Source organism: Chenopodium album, chromosome 15 (genome assembly GCF_948465745.1).
Source record: "Chenopodium album chromosome 15, dcCheAlbu1.1, whole genome shotgun sequence".
In the NCBI taxonomy this organism is placed as follows: domain Eukaryota; kingdom Viridiplantae; phylum Streptophyta; class Magnoliopsida; order Caryophyllales; family Amaranthaceae; genus Chenopodium; species Chenopodium album.
This window is the reverse complement of record NC_137848.1, coordinates 14163261-14184699: the sequence shown is the minus strand read 5'-3', so window position 1 is coordinate 14184699 and position 21439 is coordinate 14163261. Positions and strand designations below refer to the sequence as shown.

At 30.7% G+C, this 21439-nt stretch overlaps 1 protein-coding gene across 1 annotated transcript; it reads left to right on the top strand.

Moving 5' to 3' along the window:
• Positions 1–17074: 17074 nt before the first annotated feature.
• LOC145582994 (small ribosomal subunit protein bS1c) lies at positions 17075–21357 on the top strand. Its single transcript, XM_081640085.1, has 7 exons — positions 17075–17451; positions 19060–19335; positions 19630–19710; positions 19844–20125; positions 20204–20314; positions 20904–20990; positions 21108–21357. The coding sequence occupies exons 1-7, from the start codon at positions 17158–17160 to the stop codon at positions 21210–21212; spliced, it is 1236 nt and encodes a 411-aa protein (XP_081496211.1). The 5' UTR covers positions 17075–17157; the 3' UTR covers positions 21213–21357.
• Positions 21358–21439: the final 82 nt, after the last annotated feature.

Sequence of the window (21439 nt, the reverse complement as noted above, 5' to 3'; positions counted from 1 at the left end):
AATCACCTTAAAACTAGTTACATCGCATATTCAATCAACGATCGCCATAATAAAAAAGTTCATCCGAAACAATACAATATGTGAGTTAGCACTTATTTAGCTTGAGATCCACGGATGAATAGTTGTTTGGGTGAAAAAAAACTCATATGCCCTTCTAGATATTTTCGGAGACGATGAAACCCTAAATCTTCAATATTTAGCTCACGAACAAACAAAAAGAATAAGCCTAATTGAATAAACACCATCATAAAGATGTGATCCATTTATTAAAAGCAATTAAAAAGTTTTTTGGGGCTTACCACCGGTAAAAATATCGGTGGAACCCTCTATAAAAATTTACAATTGAAATCAAAAGAAAAGAGATGAAAGAGAAAGAGAAAAAGGAGAAGAGTGAAGGAAAACCTTCAAAAAAAACAGAAAAATTCTAGCAATGGAAGCTAGAAAAATCCTTTCAAGGGAAAAACTTAAAAAAAAAAAAAAACCTCCCTAACAGAAAACCTAGAGGAAACTCAAATTGAATACGAAGTATTAATTTACGTTGTAATTACGTGTGTATAGGATATTTACATAGATATGCTAGTATGCTAAATGCTACTAATGCTAGGATAATGAGATTAGTGATTAACTAACCTTTAATTTTATTTATTTATTTATTTTTACAAAACTGACTAAAGCATTTTACTTTGACAGTGGCGTAAGTTAAATTCTCAAATAAGTCCGTACATTTTAAGCATATATAGTACAGTATTAGAATAAAGTACTCACTCGATCGAACATATTCCTCATCATATACTTGTAATATTCTTATATTAACCAATTACAGCATTTCGACCCTAAATAATTGTTACAAAATGACTTTTTAAAAAGGTCTTATATAGAATACTAGGAGGAAATAACTTAATGTTAAATTTTGATTGAGTCCTACTCCTACTTCAACCATCAGTTTAATTTTTGTTGAGTTGGTCTTCTAGCATGGTATTAAGATCCTTTAATTTGTGACATAAAGATAAAGGGTTCAAATCTCATCATCCCCATTTTTAAGGGGAATATTTCGTGTTGGGTATGAGGGGATCCATATCACATCTCTACCTCAAATTCAAAGGGCTCTCAATCTATCTCTCATGTGAGAGGACGTGATCATAAAATATGTAAATTGATCTTAACTGTGATTATAAAGCATAATTCTATTTTTTTTTTTTTTCTAAATGTTATAATGAAACCTCACTTCGTCTCCATTCTACACGTAAGATTTGAATCTCATTTTAATGACCATAATTTGTAGATCTTTATACACCAAAAAAAATAAAACTAGCTACCTCTAAAAGCTCTAGTAACATCAAGTACTTAGCTAGCTAGATAGTCTAATTGACCCGGTCTTCGTCATGTTAAAAGCAAGAGATTGCTTGGTGGACCATCTAATTTGAGAGATTATACCTTTAAAGTAGCATTAATTTACACTGTATAATAATGTTAATCTATACCTAGTATTTAAAAACTCTAACCACAAAATTCATACTAAGCCACATGTCACCAATCACGCATATGCCACATGTCACCTCCCTTAATCTTTCAATAGAGTAAAATAAATAATGTTTAAAGTCTTTATGCATTCCAAGACTTGCAAATTTAAGTAATAAGAAAATGAAGAGTTTCATTCTACCATGATAAACTAAAGTTAAACTAATTACATAGACAATAAAATAATATTTTCATCTCCTAAACTTAAAATATAACTTAAATCAATAAGTCATTTCATACCACGCAATATCTATGTATATATATATACCTAACTAAAATCCAAAACAACATCGACACATATAACACAAATATATATATGCAACACATTTCAACAAAAATAACCAGCCCGTGCATCGAACGGGCTAAAATACTAGTTTATAACAAATTAACAAGTAACATCCAACTAAATGACATTTGTGATTACCACAAGTTATACACTTGTAATTTTATTTGAAAGTTGTTGTCCATTCATAATTAAAAATTAAAACTTGAAGATTACAAATGAACTTCTACAAGAATTTATCGCAAAGATATGAAATTATATTGGCTTAATGAATTGTACCAAGGGTCGTATTCGTATAATTTCCATGGATCATAATGAATTTAGATTATGATGTAACTATTAAAAATAGTTTAAATATATTTCAACTTTGAAGGAGTTCAAAAGTAGTTAATTTTCTTCAAAAAGGAGATGTCATTTTTAAAACTTAGGCCTGATTTATTATCTTTAGATATAGGGTAAGCTAGGTATGTATAACTACCACTGAATCTAGACTTGAATAATCATATCAACCCTTTCCTTTTTTCACATTATATTTCATAAGTTTTTAGCTATCCTTCTCATTGATATGTCGTTATTATTCCCTTCGTTCTCAAATAAACATTGTGTCAAATTTCAAATAAGAATCAAATCAATAAATCATGAATAGGGAAAATATTATGATAATTTAATTAAAATTTAAGCAAGCATAAGTTTAACTAGGTCTCGGAAAAGAAAACTATCGAATCACAGGTGACTCATTAGCCGGGATGAGAGTGTTAAAGGAGCATCTCGACCAAAATTTTAAGCTAATGATCTCACGATTGCTTTATATGCTCTATCACGCCCATCACAAGAGAACCTATTGGGCTTGAATGAAGTGTGAATTTAGCATGGGTCTACCATACCCAACAATTAGTTTTCCACTTTGAAAGGAGAGGTGAATGAAATTTGAACCCGTGACCTTTGTATCACGTTAGCTCATCAACTCAACTAAAATATAAAACTAATGACTAGGGCTTGTTTGGCATTGTTTTTTGTTTTCAGTTTTCTGTTTTTTTGAAAACAAAAAACCAAAAACAGAAAACAAGAAAAAGGTGTTTTCCAATTTTCTGTTGTCAGTTTTCAAATTTATCATGATTTTAATAAGTTTGTCTAAGTTTTGTTTTATTATATGACATATATCATATAAGTTTGAAATCCAAAAAACAGAAAACCACAGTGATGCCAAACGAACCCTAAGGTTCAAGATTGGTTTATAAATTCTATCTTGTTAAAATATCATCTCAACCAAAGACTTAAACACATGTTTGAGGTCCAGGATAATTTTATATATATTCTATCAGAGAGGAAGGGCCAGATGGAGAAAGCAAAATAATTTCACATGCTTTTAATCATATCTAAGAATTACTAATACAATCAAAATTTTCTTATACTTTTTAACATTAATAGTTATTTTAAAGAAAAAAAAAAATGAAAGTAGTACTTCGTATAAATTAATCCGGAATGAATGGTGTATCTAAAAAAAATGTGATATTCTTTATAGAAAGACCCTGGCCTAAAATAATTATTGATTTACATATGTATGCATAGGGTTAGTTCTAGCGAAATCTGGCAAAATTGTTGCTTTCATCTTCATCAAATTTGCATTTGCAACTATAAATGTATGACCCAGCTGTAATTTTGCAACATTATACGGACTTTGAAACCTTAAAAGCTTCCAATAATAAGACAATACATTCTTATATTTGACTCTTCATTAAAGAAACTCTTTATTAAGAAACCCTAGCTACTTGAATTCCACGACATTGCGTGTTCATTTACGGAATTTGGCCTCTCTTTCAAAAAATTTCATAACTCTTGAATTTTTAATTCGACTTTTTATTACCAATATTTATATAGGTGCCTTTTTTTTTGAAAAAAAAAAATGAATCACATGCTTGTCAATTAATTAAGAGTGTGAGTAAAGATAATAAGACTTAATAGCCTATAAAAATGAGTATCATATATGTACTCTAGTACAGGTAGACCTATTTTAGGGTTCATTATTTAGATTTCGATTAATTTCAATAATTAAACAAGCACAAATAGGCTTAGTTCGCTTAAAATAGGTTTAAATTAATTAAGTTCAATGTAATACAATGTACACGGTAAGTAGTCATATAAGTTCAAATAAGTTTTAAAAAAAAAAAAAAATCTGAACATATTAGATCTTCAAGATTATTGACATGCATTGGAGGGAATTAACTATACTCTCTCATCTTTCAAAAAAAAACCTTCTTCATTGTTATATCATGTCATATAACTAGTCTTCTAATTAATCCCCCAACTTTTTTAGTAGTGTTAGTGTAAATTGAAAAAGAAAAAAAAAAAAATTATACACGAATTTTCATGATAAATGTACACTTGATGAATTACTACTTTTTTTTTTTTTTTTTTAACTCAAGTATAATGTGCATATTTTTGTATTTTGTGATCAGAAAAAAAAAAAATGTTCATAAAACTAGCTTGATAGCAAGTGTTGTTGTAATCATGAAAAGCTTGTTCTGAAAAGCCATTGAAGCACTATTAAATACTCAATTACTCACCATTAAATTTTCTATTCCTTATATATGTCACTATTAAAAAAATAAAATTATCTATTTGAATTCTCAAATATTTGGACACCTGGATCGAATATAAGACAAAAATAATATGTCCTTAAACACAGTACACTTGATGATTATTGCTCGAGGGTAGGATATAACTAGAAAGCTCCATCCATAATAGATTAATATAGTAATGAATTTGTCGTATTATTCTATAATTAAACTTTAATGGTACACACGTATCTTTTTCCTTATAAAGTTTTAGTTAGATGGTATTATATGTACATTGAATTGAATTAAAGAATAGAACATTGATAAGATGAAATTGTAGGTAAAAAGAGCATAGGTGAGAAAAAATGCTGTGATAATTGATTTATTCGTTATTGATACGTTTTAATGATGTTACTTCAAAATTGTTGGATGTACGTGTTCAAAATGAATGAATTACTGATTCATTCTCATAAAATTTCTTCTATATGCTATTTTTTTTTTTTTTTTTTTTTTTTTTTTTTTTTTTTTTTTTACATATGTTCTGCTAGTTTACAAGTTTATCTGGTTTGATATTATGAAAAGTTGTGGTCAGAATTATAATGGTCTCAACGGCATTAATTTATAAAATTTTATCGTACATGCATCTTTCACCTTGACAATTAATAAGTGCATCATAGATGATATATGTGCATTGCATTAAGCAATTTGATAAGATGAATTTGTAGGTGAAAAGAGCATAATATATATAAAAGATGATAAATGGTGTGATTATAGTTTAACTTGATATTTGGTGGATTTATGGTCCCCTCCTAGACTTGTTCTTCAGATACTATACTTGCATATCAAGTACTCCTTTTTTCCCCCATTGAGGTAAGATATTTCAATAAGCTAGCATATCCTTCATCGTTTACTAAATGGTTGCACCATTTGTTTTTTCCACAACCTAGCTATATAATGCATGTACTAATTTGACTATCAATATCTTCAATTGAAAATTAGTTTAAATTTTAAGCATTTAATAATTTAAAAGCACACATAGATACATTCTTTTTAATATAACAAGATTTAACTTGACTATTTTTTCTCTTATATACTACTCCGTAGTGATAATTTATAGATTTTAAAGCTTATAAAGTTTGACATTTGTAACAGAGGCAGTATATATTATATAATTTATAATTAGGCTATAAATCTGATTCATAAAATTTTAAGAGACTTGGACCGTCAAAAGTTTACTGCCAAAAAAAAAAAATCATATCTAACCTAATTAATATCGTGTTATTTTTTATGTGGAAAAGGATCAAAAAGCCTAAGAACATAGCAAAACACTAAACCACCAACTTAATATAGCATGCATATCTAAACTAACTGGCAAAAGGAAGAAAGAATGAATACATTGCTTCTAATCTATGTGAAAGGGTTGACTTTCAGTTATTTCATGATTTTTAGATACTATATTATATTAAATTAGGATTGATACAATAAAAAAGCTAAAACTCAACTCAATCCAAGTGGCTGCAAAATTTAACTCAATTAAGTGGTTGCAACTCCTACATGTGGCTAGCTACACACGATTGACATACTTTCTCCGTTCTAGAATTATTACAATTTGAAAGGGGGCATGAAAATAACAAAGAAAGTGGGTATAAGGTGGATTTTCTTAATAAAAAAGGTGTTATATGTGAGCTTATTTAAAAGTAAAATATGATTGGTGTAATATTAAAAGAACATATGCAATATAATTTTGAATATAGGTGTATTTTTATAAGGTTATGTTTTATTCAAGTTTTTTTTTTTTTTTTTTTTTTTTTTTTTTTTTTTTTTTTAATTTCCCATATGATTAATATAAAGCTCTTTTAATTAGTTTATAAATATTGGTTTTTAATTATCCCTACCAAAAAGTAGGAGATTGTGCTTATGAATAGTGCATGGACCTACATACCTTTCAAAATGTTTGTTTACGTTCTTACCCTCATATGTAATTTCTTACATTTATGTCCTTCCATATGTATAGATGTAATGAGTGTTGAACTTTCTCCTGGAATTATAGGTAAATATATTATAGGTAAATTTAAAGTTCACCTCTCATGATCGAAATTAATAAGACAACTCCATTTGATGGATGAATTTGAAAGATCTTTCTACTCAATTAATTAAATTAAATGGAAAATGAAATAATAAAATTTAAAATGTTTGATATTTAATGGGGCTATAGTTTAATGGCTTGACAAGTTTATCAACTGGACAAGCAAAAAGTTGTTTCTTTGTGAAGGTCAAAATTAACGACTTATTACAAGGGAATTATCGAGGGTTTAAAGGCAACAATTGAGGCTGCATAATGCTTTTTCTATTGCATAACCAAATTCACGTTTTTAGAAGAAAGTTGCCAATGCAAGCTGATATTTTCTCTAATTGCCTAAATGTTAATGTGTTATGCGAGTCGGGTGTAACTGTTTCTCTTTTTTAGTTTCATATATAGTTATTCCCATATAATTTATGTAGAGTAATTATTAGGTTGGGTGAGACTGTGAGAGTATACACTTGCAAATAGTAAATGCTCCGAAAAAATTTTCCATTATTTTATGCATATGCCATATTAAATTACTTCTATTAGTATATAATATGTGCTCTATGATTTTTTAATATATTAATCTATTCCTAATTAAGTTTGTAGATGTTTTTGCAATATTGCACTATTGAATGATGTTTCCCGAGGAAAAGTTGTAAACAATTAGAAAAGTTGTGCAGGAAAAAACGAAAAGTTTTAACACAACCCAATATACACATTCCATTAAATTATCAAACTATTTTCCCTAAAAACCCAATGTTGTGAAGTGTTTACAACCTAGGCCAATATAAGCATCAAGAAAGGACAAGTCACTCCGCGCACATTGACTGCCCTAATAATCAGAAAAATTCAATTTAACTTGTAAATATGGGTCATCATTGGCCTTTAATTTGTAACCCTATGAGAAAAGGGTTTCTTTAAATGTCAAGTTCGAAAATTTTATAGCCTATTTTTATGCAGATTGTTGAATGACTAGTAGAGGGGCCGGGAGCAATTGCAAATGATAACGAAGATGGTCGACCTGGAAGAAATAATCAATGAGAATAGGAAAATAAGCACAACTACATTCTACCCATGGAGAATTTGTGTAATATTTCCAAAAACTGATATTGATTAGCCTTGAAAAAAGCACACGTGTAAGGAAAACTAATGAAGATAACTTGTTCTCTATAAAAGACTAAAGGAGACAAATAAGTAACTATTTTTTCAGTAAGAAAGATACACAAAGTTAGAAAGGCCTTCTCAATATATAGTCAATACTATACATATAGAGAATCGTTGTTTGCATTGTTAAACTACCAACTTCGATTTTGGCCAATTCACAATCCTAATCGGAAAATAAAAGTACAATCGATTTCAATTTATTACTCGAAATCTTTAATTTCCTAATCAAGATCTACGATCCCCGAGTTCGAAATAAAGCATCCAATTTTTTTTTTTTCCTCAACCCTACATTTTTATCTAAATCAAATACTTCATTTGTCAATTCAAACACTATCTAAAATAGTAAAAAGAGAAGGAAATATAAAAACACAACCCTTCAATAAGATTGATGATATTAGAAAAGTCAAATGTCTCATAAAATAGTTTTATTTATTTATTTTTTTTTTAAAAAAAAATTGTCAAAAAGTTGCTCCCGCCCTACATTGAGGTTGCTCTTAGATTGTTACAAGATAATCAATCTCAATCAAAATAATTTCAATAATGTGATGGCTCATCTACCTCCTTAAAAAGGTCACCAACCATAAATCTCTAAGTGGGGTTTTTACTAACAATAGAACTACTTGGATTGTTTCATTTCTTGTAATATCTCTCATTTGCTTAACTGTCTATTTCATTAACTTCATGGACCACGCACTAATGTTAAACACACGTGTATTAGCCTAGTCATCACTTATATTAATATCAGATTATATTATTGATTAACAGTGTGAACTCTCCAATTGATAAAGATGGCATCAGTGACTTTGAACAGTCAAATCAACATGGTAAATTATATTAATTAAACTAGTTTGTACTTATAGGCTTTGCTTAGTGGTGCAATAAACATATTATTTTTATTATTAATTAACATATACGAGTATATATTTGATTAGTTAACATACAAATTTACGTAGCTCACTAACAATGTTTTGTGTCATGGGCAGATCCGCAAGTAAGATGATACTTTATTAGTCTTGATAAAGGTTGCAAATTAAAATATATTTTAGGATAAAACCCAAGGACGAAATTTATACAATAATTACAAAATTGAAATGAAAAGGCCTTGAAAATCGGCCCAAACAAACGTTGTAGAACTATACTTTGTATAACATAAATTCACATACATAATTGTTCGCAAGGGGCAAACTGATTCAAGGATAACATACTTGAGAGATGGAATCATATTGTAACTTATTTTAATGTATATTTGCGATAATTAATCACTTGATTGCAGAGTTAGAAACCAACACGGTTACGTGTACTTGAGCACAAATGGAAGACCCAAAGGGGGAACCAAAAAGTAATTAATTAAATGTTAAGCATAAAAAAGCAAAACTTTTGATTAAGGGCGTGCGCTTAAGTTACTAAAACTATAAAAATTGTGTGTCGTGGGAGCCATTAATTAGTAGTTTTTTGAGACATTTTGTTCATTTTCTTTTTGGGTGGTTTTGAGGCTGTTCTTTTAACCTTGGCATAGCTTGACATAATTATAAAATACATGTACTTATTTGGACTTATATATTTATATTGCGCTTGCTTTGTTCATCAAAAGTTGTGTTTTTGGGTGTTTGTCTCCTCTTCAATGATCCATGCTTTTTTTTAATTATTAGGGTTAGGATAGATCTATCATCATGCAAAAGGCATGCATGCATGTTTAATAGAAAAGTTATTTTTTTTTCTTTATTTATTTTTGTTTCTATATGAACTTTTTATGTCATTTATATTAGAAGTAATTTTGTTTCTATTTGTGTGTTTGTCATAGAATGCATGGATTGTGCTATTGCAACATTAGTTTATAGGTTGATTTTAACTCTTAAACTCGGTTTGATTATAGATAAGAAAAATATTTTTCAACAGAAAAAAAGTGTAATTGATCACATGTATGATTTTTCTTTCTTTGTTTAATTCCTTGATTGAAACTTAGAGAGAAAGGCAAAACGAAATTGTAGGGAAGGGTAGGGGTAATTGTCCATAGTTTCAAATACAGGGATAAAAAGGAGGGTATAAAGTCGGGAGCAAGGTATATGAAAAGAGAGAAAATGTGACATTCACTCCCCCACAATAAAATGCTTTACATATACCTCTTTAAAAATTTCCCGATCCACTCTTAGAAAAATGAATTTTCATCACATCTTTAATTATTCTCTCTAAGATTATGAATTGTTCCCTCTTATCAGATCAAATACAAATTAAACATTCTCATACAAGAATGTGGCTAAGTATAATGCAATAAAGCTATTCGTATAAATGAAACACCTAAAAAAGTAAGGCACAAATATGTAAACTAAAGCTTCTCTTTCCCTCCTTAAAGGTAGCAGTAATATACCTTTCTAGAAAGCATCAAAATAAATCAATAAACACAATTAATTAGCTAGCCTTATGATTGCTAAAGAATCCATTATTCTAAACCAACGCTATCTTTTTCTACTTTCCTTTTATTTTATTATTATAATATGAGTTTAGGGCTATATAATCATATTCATGGAATTTATATTAAAATAATAATTTTTTTGTTTCAAAAAAATTAATCATAAAAGACTACATGAACTTAATATAATCTTCCTAGTTGCATGGGAGCAAAAAAACAAAATAAAAATAAAAAATGCTATAATAATGTAAATCCTATAAATGTGAACTCGACCAAGCCTCCAAGCTAGAAAGTGGTGATGCTTCTTTGTCTTTGGTGTTGTAGGCTTGTAGGTTAATTAAGTGCTAACTATTGTTTTAAAAAGTTAATTATCCATCCCCCTTTGTTCGAGTGATCATTATATATTGTACAATAATATTTGGACCACCATACCATCAATTTAATAATTAAAGAATATAAAATATGATCAAAGTTTTTAATTATGTGTGCTAATTTGAGCTATTAAAGACTATACATTCATTTTGTTGTGAAAAACAAAATGCAAATGCACCCTCGTCAATGGAATGTTATTTACTTATTTTGCTCTAATTAAAAAGAAAAAAAAAAAGTTATTGGCTAGAACTAGGAATTGAGACGATGGATTTCTAAACACGACATGAAAAGGTGTCCTTAACATTTATCTTTTGTCATTAGTGTTTGTCATTAGTGATAGCGTGATACATCGGAGTAATATATACTTTTTATTTTTTATGAACTTAAATATTAGTATATTATTACATATATATCTTATACTTTTTTTCAGTTTAATGTAATTTAAATAATTATTCTGAATTAAAATTTAATTTTGATGGTAATCCATTAGTTTATCAATACTAATTTACTATTTATATTGTCGATTGATTTTAAAATGAAACCTCTCTATAAAATATCACTAAACTTTGTAGTCAGTACACCTTCATCATTTTAGAAAAAAGTTATCAAAATACATAATCCGATAGAACTTGATAGTTTTCATAATAGTACCTCCGATTTTTTTGATTTTTTTTAAAATGCAACTTTGGATTATTATTTATGAGATATAAAATATTCTAACAAAATTGTATATAAAAGTAATCGGAGGTAGTATAACCCAAGTGGGCGCTCATGTGATTAATCACAACTATGAGTTTTGTCTTCTTAATAAACATTCTTATATACTAGTGGCTCTAAAAAGTTGAACCTTCACTCTACAAAAGACAATTTAAGCTATGAACTAGCATTAAACAATACACTAATTTGACCATTCCTGTGATTGCTCGTGGACTTTCTTTCACTTAAAGGATGCTTTTGTACTCGAAAAATATTATTTTTACCATGAATGATTTGGCTAATTGAGCATTTTGTTTGCTTCTTGTCATGTGTATATTTTATATCATATTTAGTCAAAGCAAATTTGTCTTTCCTTTATTTCTAGAATGTGAATTATTTTAACTTAATAAATTTGTGTTCATGCTAACTAAGGGATTATCTAAACAATTTCCAAGAATTAGTCTTAGGGTAAATTTTATTTTATTTTACATTATTTATTCATTTTTCTTTTTTAGTTTTTAATTTGGGGTTTTTAGTGAGTGTTTGAGTCAAAGGGAATTTTTAACTTGTCCTGTAAAATGTAAAGAATGTGGATTAGATATATAAAATATCAAGTCAAATTTTGGTCCTTATTTGCTTATCCAGCTATTCTTATCTGTAAGAATCAAATTTGTACTCTATTCACCAATTAGATTAGCTTATGAAGATCAGATATTATATCAAATTAAATAATTCTGAATTCAAATCCTATAAACATCCAATAAACCTACTAAGCTTTCTTTGTCTCTTAGGATATTATCCATATAGCCTCTCTATATATTATGCTAATTGGCCTAAGAATGAATGTGTATAATAGATATACAATAAAAGTCAATGCAAATTGTTCAATATAATAAAATTTCTAATATTGTGCTTCATCTACCATAAATTGACCTTCCTTTGATTTGAATTCCTCCTTTCTCAAATTTATTTGATTATTTTTTCTAAAATTATGGGAAAAAGATTTGAACTATTCACATAGAAAAATATTTGAACCACTTACAACAATTACAAGTAAAAGTAAATATTTTTGTATGAGAAATATTATGGGAAAATCCTAATTACTTACATATTAACTAATGAGTTTTCTATGTATCTATAAGAACTAGACGACAATGATAAAAACACCATCAAATCTGAATTTTTGGAGCAACATGCATGATAGAAAATTTTCCTCTATGATCAATATGTTTGGTGCATGAGTGGCATATGTATGGTTTGATTTCTTGTAAATTACTATTTCATTTTACACGTTTTGATTAAACATGCGTACTATACATGACTTTATATATCAATTATTAAAAAGAAAAAAATAAATAAACCCAATAACATCGTATACTAACATATGCTTTATACAGTAACAAAAAGTGGGTAGTGCATGGAATGAAAAATAAATGGGACGGAGGGAGTACGTAAATGCGAAGTATAATGCTACAATGGGATATCATCAAGGTATTATGCCTTTGAAATCAAACACTAATTATCACAATGAATATAAATTAAAGAGTATTTTGAAAGCTAAATTAAGGACAAATTCTAGGTATCATTGTAGTATAATAATGTATGTTTTGATGGTTTTCCGATTAATAACTTTTATAGTTTTGTTTATGATGAATTTGTTTCTTAATAAGATTGAATATTAATCATGGACATTAATCGCATTATACTATGTTAAACATGGACATTTTCCGTTTAATTTCCTTTATTGTAGATTTGTAGCCATTGATAATTATGGTATACCTATGCTATTATACGTGGGTCTTTTTTTTTTTTTTTTTTTTTTTTTTTTTTTCTTTTCTACCGATCGAGCATATGCTTATTCTTTTGTGTAGAAAGAATAATGGACTTTACCCCCCAACATGTACGCAATTATCGCAAAAGTACACAATAATTCAATACATGCATATTCTTGGTGCCATTAGCTCTAACTTCTAAGGACAATTTATTTTTCTACAAGTGGTATTATTAATTTGATTAATCATGTTATGCTTAGCTTGCAAGAAATACCATTTAATAACTATTATGATAATAAATATTTGTAGAGAGCTGATCTTCGTTCTAACATGGAATCTAGAGTCGGCGTGAAAAGAAGGCCACGAGTCCAAATCTCCCCCCCTCCCTTGGCCACACACCTTGTGGCCCTATCCCCCTCTTCTCAAGTGGAATATTTAGTATCCACATATCAAACTCAACCGGCTCTATATGTGAGGTTGTGTGATAATGTATAAAAATCAATTTTAAGCTTCAACCATTAGTTTAAAATTTTGGTTAAGTTGACATTCTAATAATAATTCTATTAATTACCTTTACTATGTAGGTTTCATTTTAAAGTGTCAAACTCCACATTTTTTTTGACAAAGTCAACTCCACATTATACGTACGAGTACATTATTATGATTTCATTAACCGCATATTATCCGTATTGTAAAAAAAATATTTTCGTAATGGATCAATTAAATTGAGACGGATGTAGGCCCTGTTCTCATTAGATTATTTTCAGTTCAGTTCAGTTCAGCTCCTAATTTCCTTCTTTCATAAAATATTCATTTCAGTTCAGTTCAACTCTAATAAGTTCAGTTCAGTTCAGTTCAAATCAGTTCAATTCAGCTCATTTCAGTCAATGAGAACAGACACGTAGTATAAAATTTTATATCACATATTCACATGCACCTGGCTGTTCGGTTAAATGGAGCACACAGGACAAATGTGATTTGACTTTGCCATATAAGGTTAGTAGTAAATTTTTCCTAATAGGCATGCAAGTCAAACCAATAAAAGTCAAAGCCATGAGATTAACTAATTAAATAAGACAAAGTCAAAGACATAAGATGATTAGCAACCCAAGTCAAAGACATAATACAAATTTTCAACCTTTGTTAAAAGAGGTCAACGTACGACTGTTTAGCTCAATAAGCATTACTGATGAAACTAATTTATTCCTTTCTAACAAATGATTGTTAGTTTTGCACAATTTATCTAAGAATAAATTATAGGTACAAGATTTTTTTTCTTTTTTGCACTAAAGCCTAATTCTATTTGACGCAAAAATCTAATATGTCCAATGTTACCTTTTTTGTTAGTAGTTGCTTCAAACTAAGGATGCATAAGTTTTGAAAAAGTCCAACTCAAATTAGACGAAATTGCAATGATTATGATGACTTATATTTGTACTTGAAAGTGTAAGTGGGTTGAAAAGAAATTAAAAGACTCAATTTGTAGTTGGAAACTTAAAGCATTTTTATGGCATGGTAGACTTTTATTATGTATATATGCATGTGTTTTGAAATTTAGAGCCATTAGAGATTTAGAGGAAATAAGAAGGAAATTCACAGATAAGTCCATTTTATTTCAAGAATGTAATGACTATATCTCACTATAAGGTACTCGTTTGGGAATTATTGAAGTCTAGACAAATATCTTCGATCAATTCTCTAACAAGTTAACCTACTTGTGAAAATTCCATTGTCGTTAGATAATATAGCTTTAATCAAATTACTAAAATAATATAGGCACTTAATCAACAATGTATGGTATAATTACAATTCCCAACTCACCCAAAGTTTAGGGTTTTTTTTTTTTTTTTTTTTTTTTTTTTAATTTTTTTTAATTTTTTTTTATTTTATTTATTTCCTCCGAGAGAATTTCAAATCAAATAAATAAATGAGCGATAATTGTGACCGAAAGAAACACATGATAAATTATAAATCCTAGTGTATAGTGAGTGATTTTTTAGATCTTGTTAAGTTGTAAATAATTTTGCAAGGAAGAATTTGAGCAATCATAACCTTTCACTTAAAATCAAAGATCAAGATGAATGTCTTACACCACTTTCAAATCCATGTCTTCAAATATCGCATTCTCTCCTTCAACACCCACACATTCACCACCTACCCTAACAATCGCAACCATTGTTACATGTTGCAAAGCATAGGTAGGCAATGCTACCTTAGACTGGCACTAATTAATTTTAAACTTAATCGATGGTGTATAACAAACCAAGGACAAAGTGATGCTACATACCTTGTCAATGTCTTGTCTCTGTGACTTAACATTACATGATGCCACATCACATATACTCATATAGTATGTGTCGATCTCCTCCTCACATAAAATCTGCCTATACACATAATTTTAATGCACTTTTGACAAGGATTTATAATAAATGCTCCCTATACCCACAATTTTAAATGTGGACCATCACAAATTCACAATGTTATTGAAGAAACAAGACATGATAACCATCAAACTAAAATGAATTAGTTAAGATGACACTAAAAACTTAACATGGAAAGATAAGAGAAAACTTAACATGCACTTAAACCGTAGTTGTACACTAGTACATCCTAAGGTAGTATAAAAGGTATCGGCCTTCATGTCTCGAGCCACCACCATAGCTCTGTTTGACACCTTTTAAGCATGACCTTCTCAGACATAGTTCTAAACCAACACAAGTCAAGTTAACCTACCAAAATCAAAATTCCCCTAGCTTAGTGATATACCCCAAGGTCACCAACTAACATCTTCAATTTTTTCCTCAAGCTCCCACTTGAGTCTTGATTATAACATCTTATCTCTGATCCCCCAAACATCAAACTGCTCATCATTCGCAAGACATGCCTTTCCAAGCTTGTCACTCTTAAAGTTTCAAAAAATCACTATACATGGAGAAGAATGAATTAAGCTCTCATCTAATGCTAGTGGGAAATTATCGAGTTAAATTCATTTATATGCTTGGCGATAGAACTGGTATTTTTCATCTCAAGTTTAAAACAAATGATATATCAAGAACACTTTATTCATAATTGAGGGTTTCTCATACGTACAAATTGGACATCGTTTCCCACACCTTTGTCATTGTCTTTTCATCGTTGACATTGTAAGAAACATATATTTTTTTTTTCAAGGTCAATCTAATCACTCCAAGGGCTTGTCTATCCAAGATTTTTGAATCTTCCTCCTTCATTTTGGATGTTCCCTTGCCTTTATAAGGCTAAAATAGATTCTTTTGGTACAAATACTTCTATATTCACATCTTCCAAAATCCGAAATCCTTCCCATCAATCTTCTTGATTTTTAACTTGCTCTAATACATTACAATAGCACACACAAAATTCACAATATGATTTCAACAACGAAGCATGCAACTTAACTTCGAAGAATCGGCTTTAAATATTTATAGACCCAAACTTTGAAAACCAATCTTAAGCGACAAGTTTCACGCAAACCTTAGTCACAAATACGCTTAAAATTAGCTCTAATGCCAAATGTTGTGATTTAAATATGAAACTAGTTTGCAATTGCCACCCACAATCAACAACCAACTTAGAAAGAACAATAAGCAATCAACTACGAAAGAAAAATAAACAATGAAACCCGTGAGCAAGGTGAAAGACCCACCTTTGCATAATAGAGCACTATTGATGATGAATAAATCAAAGTCACAAGAATACTCCTCACAAAAACTCTCTCAAGTGTCTTAAACCTTCTTAAAGTGTATGAAGTTTGTGACTAGTAATAATGATAGATGAGGCAAAACAATATATTACGTATATAGTCTAGGGCTTTAAAACAAATCTTATAGACAAGATGTGTCCATGAAGCAAGGCCGAAGTTGTAAAACCACTAAAACAGAGCACATGGTTCGAGCGAACCATGCTCAACATCCGACCTACGTCTTGGTTCGGGTAAATCTATAGTTTGGTTCGGGCGAACTTTTAGGTAGCTTCCAAGTTCTTGTATATAAGCTCAAGTTTGGGCAAATTTAACTTCTTTCCTATGCGAGCATTAGCAAATAGCAACCCTTTTATGACTGCATTATGGATTGATCTTTTCTCCACTCCAATCCTAACACCATAAGTCCATGAATCCATAACCCAAACTTGTACACATTAATAGCCCAATCTAAACCCAGAAAAATCTCTCAACATCCATCTATCTTCTGGGCTTACCATATCAACCCCATCTTCTCTCCCACTCCCTTATCTGCGTATCTCAACAACAGCAACAGTATCAGAGGAAGAAGAGGAGGAAGAAGAAGCTCAAAAGAGCAATAACAATGGCGGCTTTAACACAGCAATTAGCAGGAGGATTAAGATGCCCACCACTCTCAAATTCCAACCTTTCAAAACCCTTTTCATCCAAACACACTCTTAAGCCTCGATTCTCCCCAATTGTATCAGCTGTTGCTGTTAACAATGCTCAGACTAGAGAGAGACAGAAGCTTAAACAGCTCTTTGAAGATGCTTATGAACGATGTCGTACTGCTCCCATGGAAGGTGTTTCCTTCACCATTGATGATTTTCATACTGCTCTTGATAAGTATGACTTCAATTCTGAACTGGGTACTAGGGTAATTATTCTTTTTCTTCCTCTTTTTGCAATTTTCGATGATTTTATGGGTGATTTTATTGATTTTATTTGATGGGTATTTCTTGGAATTTAATTTGTTTCATGGTATTGATTATATATGCTTGATTATACTGTATGTTTTGAGATTACATATTCTCCAATTTTGTTTTAGGTTGTAATTAGGTGATTGGAAACAAAAAAATTGATTGATAGCCTTGTGTTTTGTTGGGTGGGATAATGCTATAATTCTGTGATTAGCAATTCTGTTTGTGGATGGTTTTATGCTAAGTTGTGAGTTTGATTGGTTTCGGACTTTATGTCGAAAATGGAAGCTTAAAAATTGTATGATGGAGTATTATATAGCTTTGATGGAGAGAAGGTGTCGAAGTGAATTGTTTCAACTTTTGCCTTTGAAATGAGTACAAAGCCAACTAGAATTACTGTAGTTAGAAATTCAGCTAAGATGTGAGATTTTGATTAGTTTCAGACCTTAATGTCGATATTGTAACCTTAAATGTTTTGTGCTGGAGTATTATAGCTTTGATGGATAGAGAGTGTCAAACCGAATTGTTCAACGTTTGCCTTTTGGAAATAAGTATATACTAATTAAGCTAGTTAGAAGTACTGTAATTAGCAATGCTGTTTGTGCCTGTTTATTGTATGCTAAGCTGTATATTTCATTGGCTTTGGTCTTTGATGTCGAAAGTGGAAGCTTAAATGTTATTTAATGCAGTAAATTGGCTTTGATGGTGAGAAGGTGTTGATCAACGTTTGTCGTATTAGAAATCCTTATCTGGCTAGAATTAATGTAAACTATATGAGGGGAAAGACTAAATTCCTTTAAGAATGTATCTGTTTTGAACTTTGGCAGATCATTCCCAGCTTCTAGATAATCGCAGAGTCATTTACCTTATATGAACTGGTTAAGTTATAAGTGTTATAAGCAGTAAAGCAGATGAGTCTTGTAGAGTTCTTCTTACCAAATGCAAATCTAGATGGCTAAGACTTTTGTGATAGTTTCACATTCAAATTTATTCTCTGCAAAATTATAATTAAAGCTTAGTATAAAAATTATTAAAATGTATCCTGTTTTGTGGGATCACTTTTGATGTCCACTTAACTAACAAAGTTTATATGTGAGATTAAAATCTACTATGGAGCATAGACAATAAAGACTTGAGGAGATTTTAATGGACTGGAGTTCTTGTGAAGTTCATGTCTTATATCTACGTCTAAACTTGTTCATTATAATTTTTGTATAGTAATGCCCAAATATTTAACCTTTGCTGATATCATTGGTCCATTTGTCTCCACTTTTCCAAAATATTTAATTGTTGTGCTTTATATGCACACAAAAAAATATGGTGGCATTGGAATTTTTATGCTTAACATGCATTTCATATATTTCTCTGACTTCTAAGAACAAAATAATTGACAAGGCAGTTTATATCATCAGTAATAGTTTTTCATCTGACTTGCATTTGGGAATTGGGACAGATATTATTCATTCACCTCTCTGCTTATGTTTTTTCTTTTACAGTTTCATATGCCCTGCTCTATTTTTTATTCGCCCCAAAATGTCACATTTTCTTTCTTTTCTTCACCTCAGGTCAAGGGTACAGTATTCTGCACAGATGCCAATGGGGCATTAGTCGATATAACTGCAAAATCTTCAGCATACTTGCCTCTCCAAGAGGCCTGTATTCACAGAATAAAACACGTGGAGGAAGCTGGGATACTCCCAGGAGTACGAGAAGAATTTGTAATCATTGGTGAAAATGAAGCTGATGATAGCTTAATCTTGAGTTTGCGACAAATCCAGTATGAGCTTGCATGGGAAAGGTGTAGGCAGTTGCAAGCTGAGGATGTTGTAGTTAAGGGGAAGGTTGGTATCATCTTTCTGACATATAATCCAAAGTCTTTTGGTAACATTTTGAGCAATACCTTACTTGGATTAAATGGAGTGACTGTGAGCATTCCAATGGAGTTCTCTGAGCCTGATAACTCATAGTGTTGCAGATCATTCACATATTATTCTTATTGTTTTAGATTGACTTTTCATGCTGTTCTCCAAACACAGCTTAAATCTTGAGATTCTTGATGTGCTGAATGTTGAAAGAGATAATTTATATGTTTAACCTATTTAGTAATAGCTCATAGTTTGCTTTCTTCATGTCAGATTGTTGGAGCGAACAAAGGTGGAGTTGTGGCTCTGGTGGAGGGCCTTCGTGGCTTTGTTCCCTTTTCACAAATATCAACTGTTAGTTTCTTCCATCTTGCTTTCTTCCCCCTTCCCTTGTAAATTTCACCTTTCTGACTTTTAATTGGAACTCTTTTGCTGCTATTTGAGCATTACTGAAGCATCAATAATATGTTGTCATGTTTTTGTACAGAAATCTACTGCAGAAGAACTTCTTGAGAAAGAGATCCCTTTAAAATTTGTCGAGGTTGATGAGGAACAATCCAGGCTGGTAATGAGTAACCGAAAGGCCATGGCTGACAGCCAGGCACAGCTTGGTATTGGATCAGTTGTCACCGGAACCGTTCAATCTCTTAAACCTTACGGTGCCTTTATTGATATTGGTGGAATCAATGGCCTTTTGCATGTTAGTCAAATTAGTCACGATCGTGTTTCGGATATTGCAACAGTCCTACAACCTGGTGACACATTGAAGGTACTACTAATATATCTATCATTTAAAATGAATTAGCCTTTTAATACAGGAATATGATTAAATGCTTGAATAATGTAGGTCATGATTTTGAGCCATGACCGTGAAAGAGGTAGGGTGAGTCTGTCCACAAAGAAGTTGGAGCCTACTCCTGGTGACATGATTCGTAATCCAAAGCTCGTCTTCGAGAAGGTAATTTATCCCCTTTTCTACTCCTATGAATCATCCAGTTCTTTCAACATGCCACTATGATGGGATAGATCAATAATATGTAGTATGTAGTGTGGAGTTGACAAATACCAAGAACCTACTCTGTATTAGGTGCTCCTGGGAGCATGTGCTCTTAGGCAATATGACAACGATTCAAGTGGGGAAGTATGGGTTTCCTTCCTTTCATCTATCCCTTGATGGTTGCCACATCATCTAGATGTCAGAATACATCCTCTTTCAGCCACTTACTATTTTGCTATGGATACCTATGTCACTAGATCTTGCTGCTTACTATATGTCGACTTTGAACTTTGTTCTCTTTTCACCTAAGAGGTCCTCTCAAATGAATCTTTGTGGAGGGAAAGGATGAGGAACTTCTTAATGTGTTGTTTTGGTATCTAATTGTTTTTAAGAATCATGTTTGTGATTTAAAGTTCTTGAAGCTGAAAGGTTGAACCTAGAGATACTAGAATAAATAGTTCCTTTGTTTTTTCTGAGTTTATTGTTAATGGAAAAATGTGAAATTTTTGAACTCCATCAAACTTACAATCATTTATGTCAATATAACCAGGCTGAAGAGATGGCTCAAACATTCAGACAAAGAATTGCACAAGCAGAAGCTATGGCTCGTGCTGACATGCTTAGATTCCAGCCTGAGGTATTACCTTGCATTTTTTTAATCTTAACATCAATTGCAATGTTTTTAATCAGAACTACATAAACATAGTGCTCCTGGTGTACAGTGATCTTACTATATAACCTGTTAAACTTGCAGAGTGGTCTCACTCTCAGCTCAGATGGAATCTTAGGCCCTCTAACTTCAGATTTGCCAGCAGAGGGGCTAGATTTGAGTGCTGTTCCGCCCGCTGATGAATCCTGAAAATATTTGTCCATCTTTGGCCTGTCAATTTTGAATTCTGTATCTTAGTTTGTAATTATAATTACTGGCTTCATATTCTTTACACTTGTAATGAAATCTGTCCAATCATCTCATCTGGCCGGTAGTTTTATCTTACTGTTCTGCAAATATACTTACTGTTTATGTTATAGTATAAATGCAGCTAGTAATATCGTTTTGGTACATGTTTACTGCTAGATATTTTGTTC

Excerpts from the sequence above, each read along its gene's own strand:
- LOC145582994 (XM_081640085.1), top strand. The coding sequence starts at position 17,158 with ATGGCGGCTTTAACACAGCAATTAGCAGGAGGATTAAGATGCCCACCA. Across the intron at positions 17,452-19,059 it reads ATTCTGAACTGGGTACTAGG|GTCAAGGGTACAGTATTCTG; the intron begins GTAATTATTCTT and ends TCTTCACCTCAG. Across the intron at positions 20,315-20,903 it reads CAAAGCTCGTCTTCGAGAAG|GCTGAAGAGATGGCTCAAAC; the intron begins GTAATTTATCCC and ends CAATATAACCAG.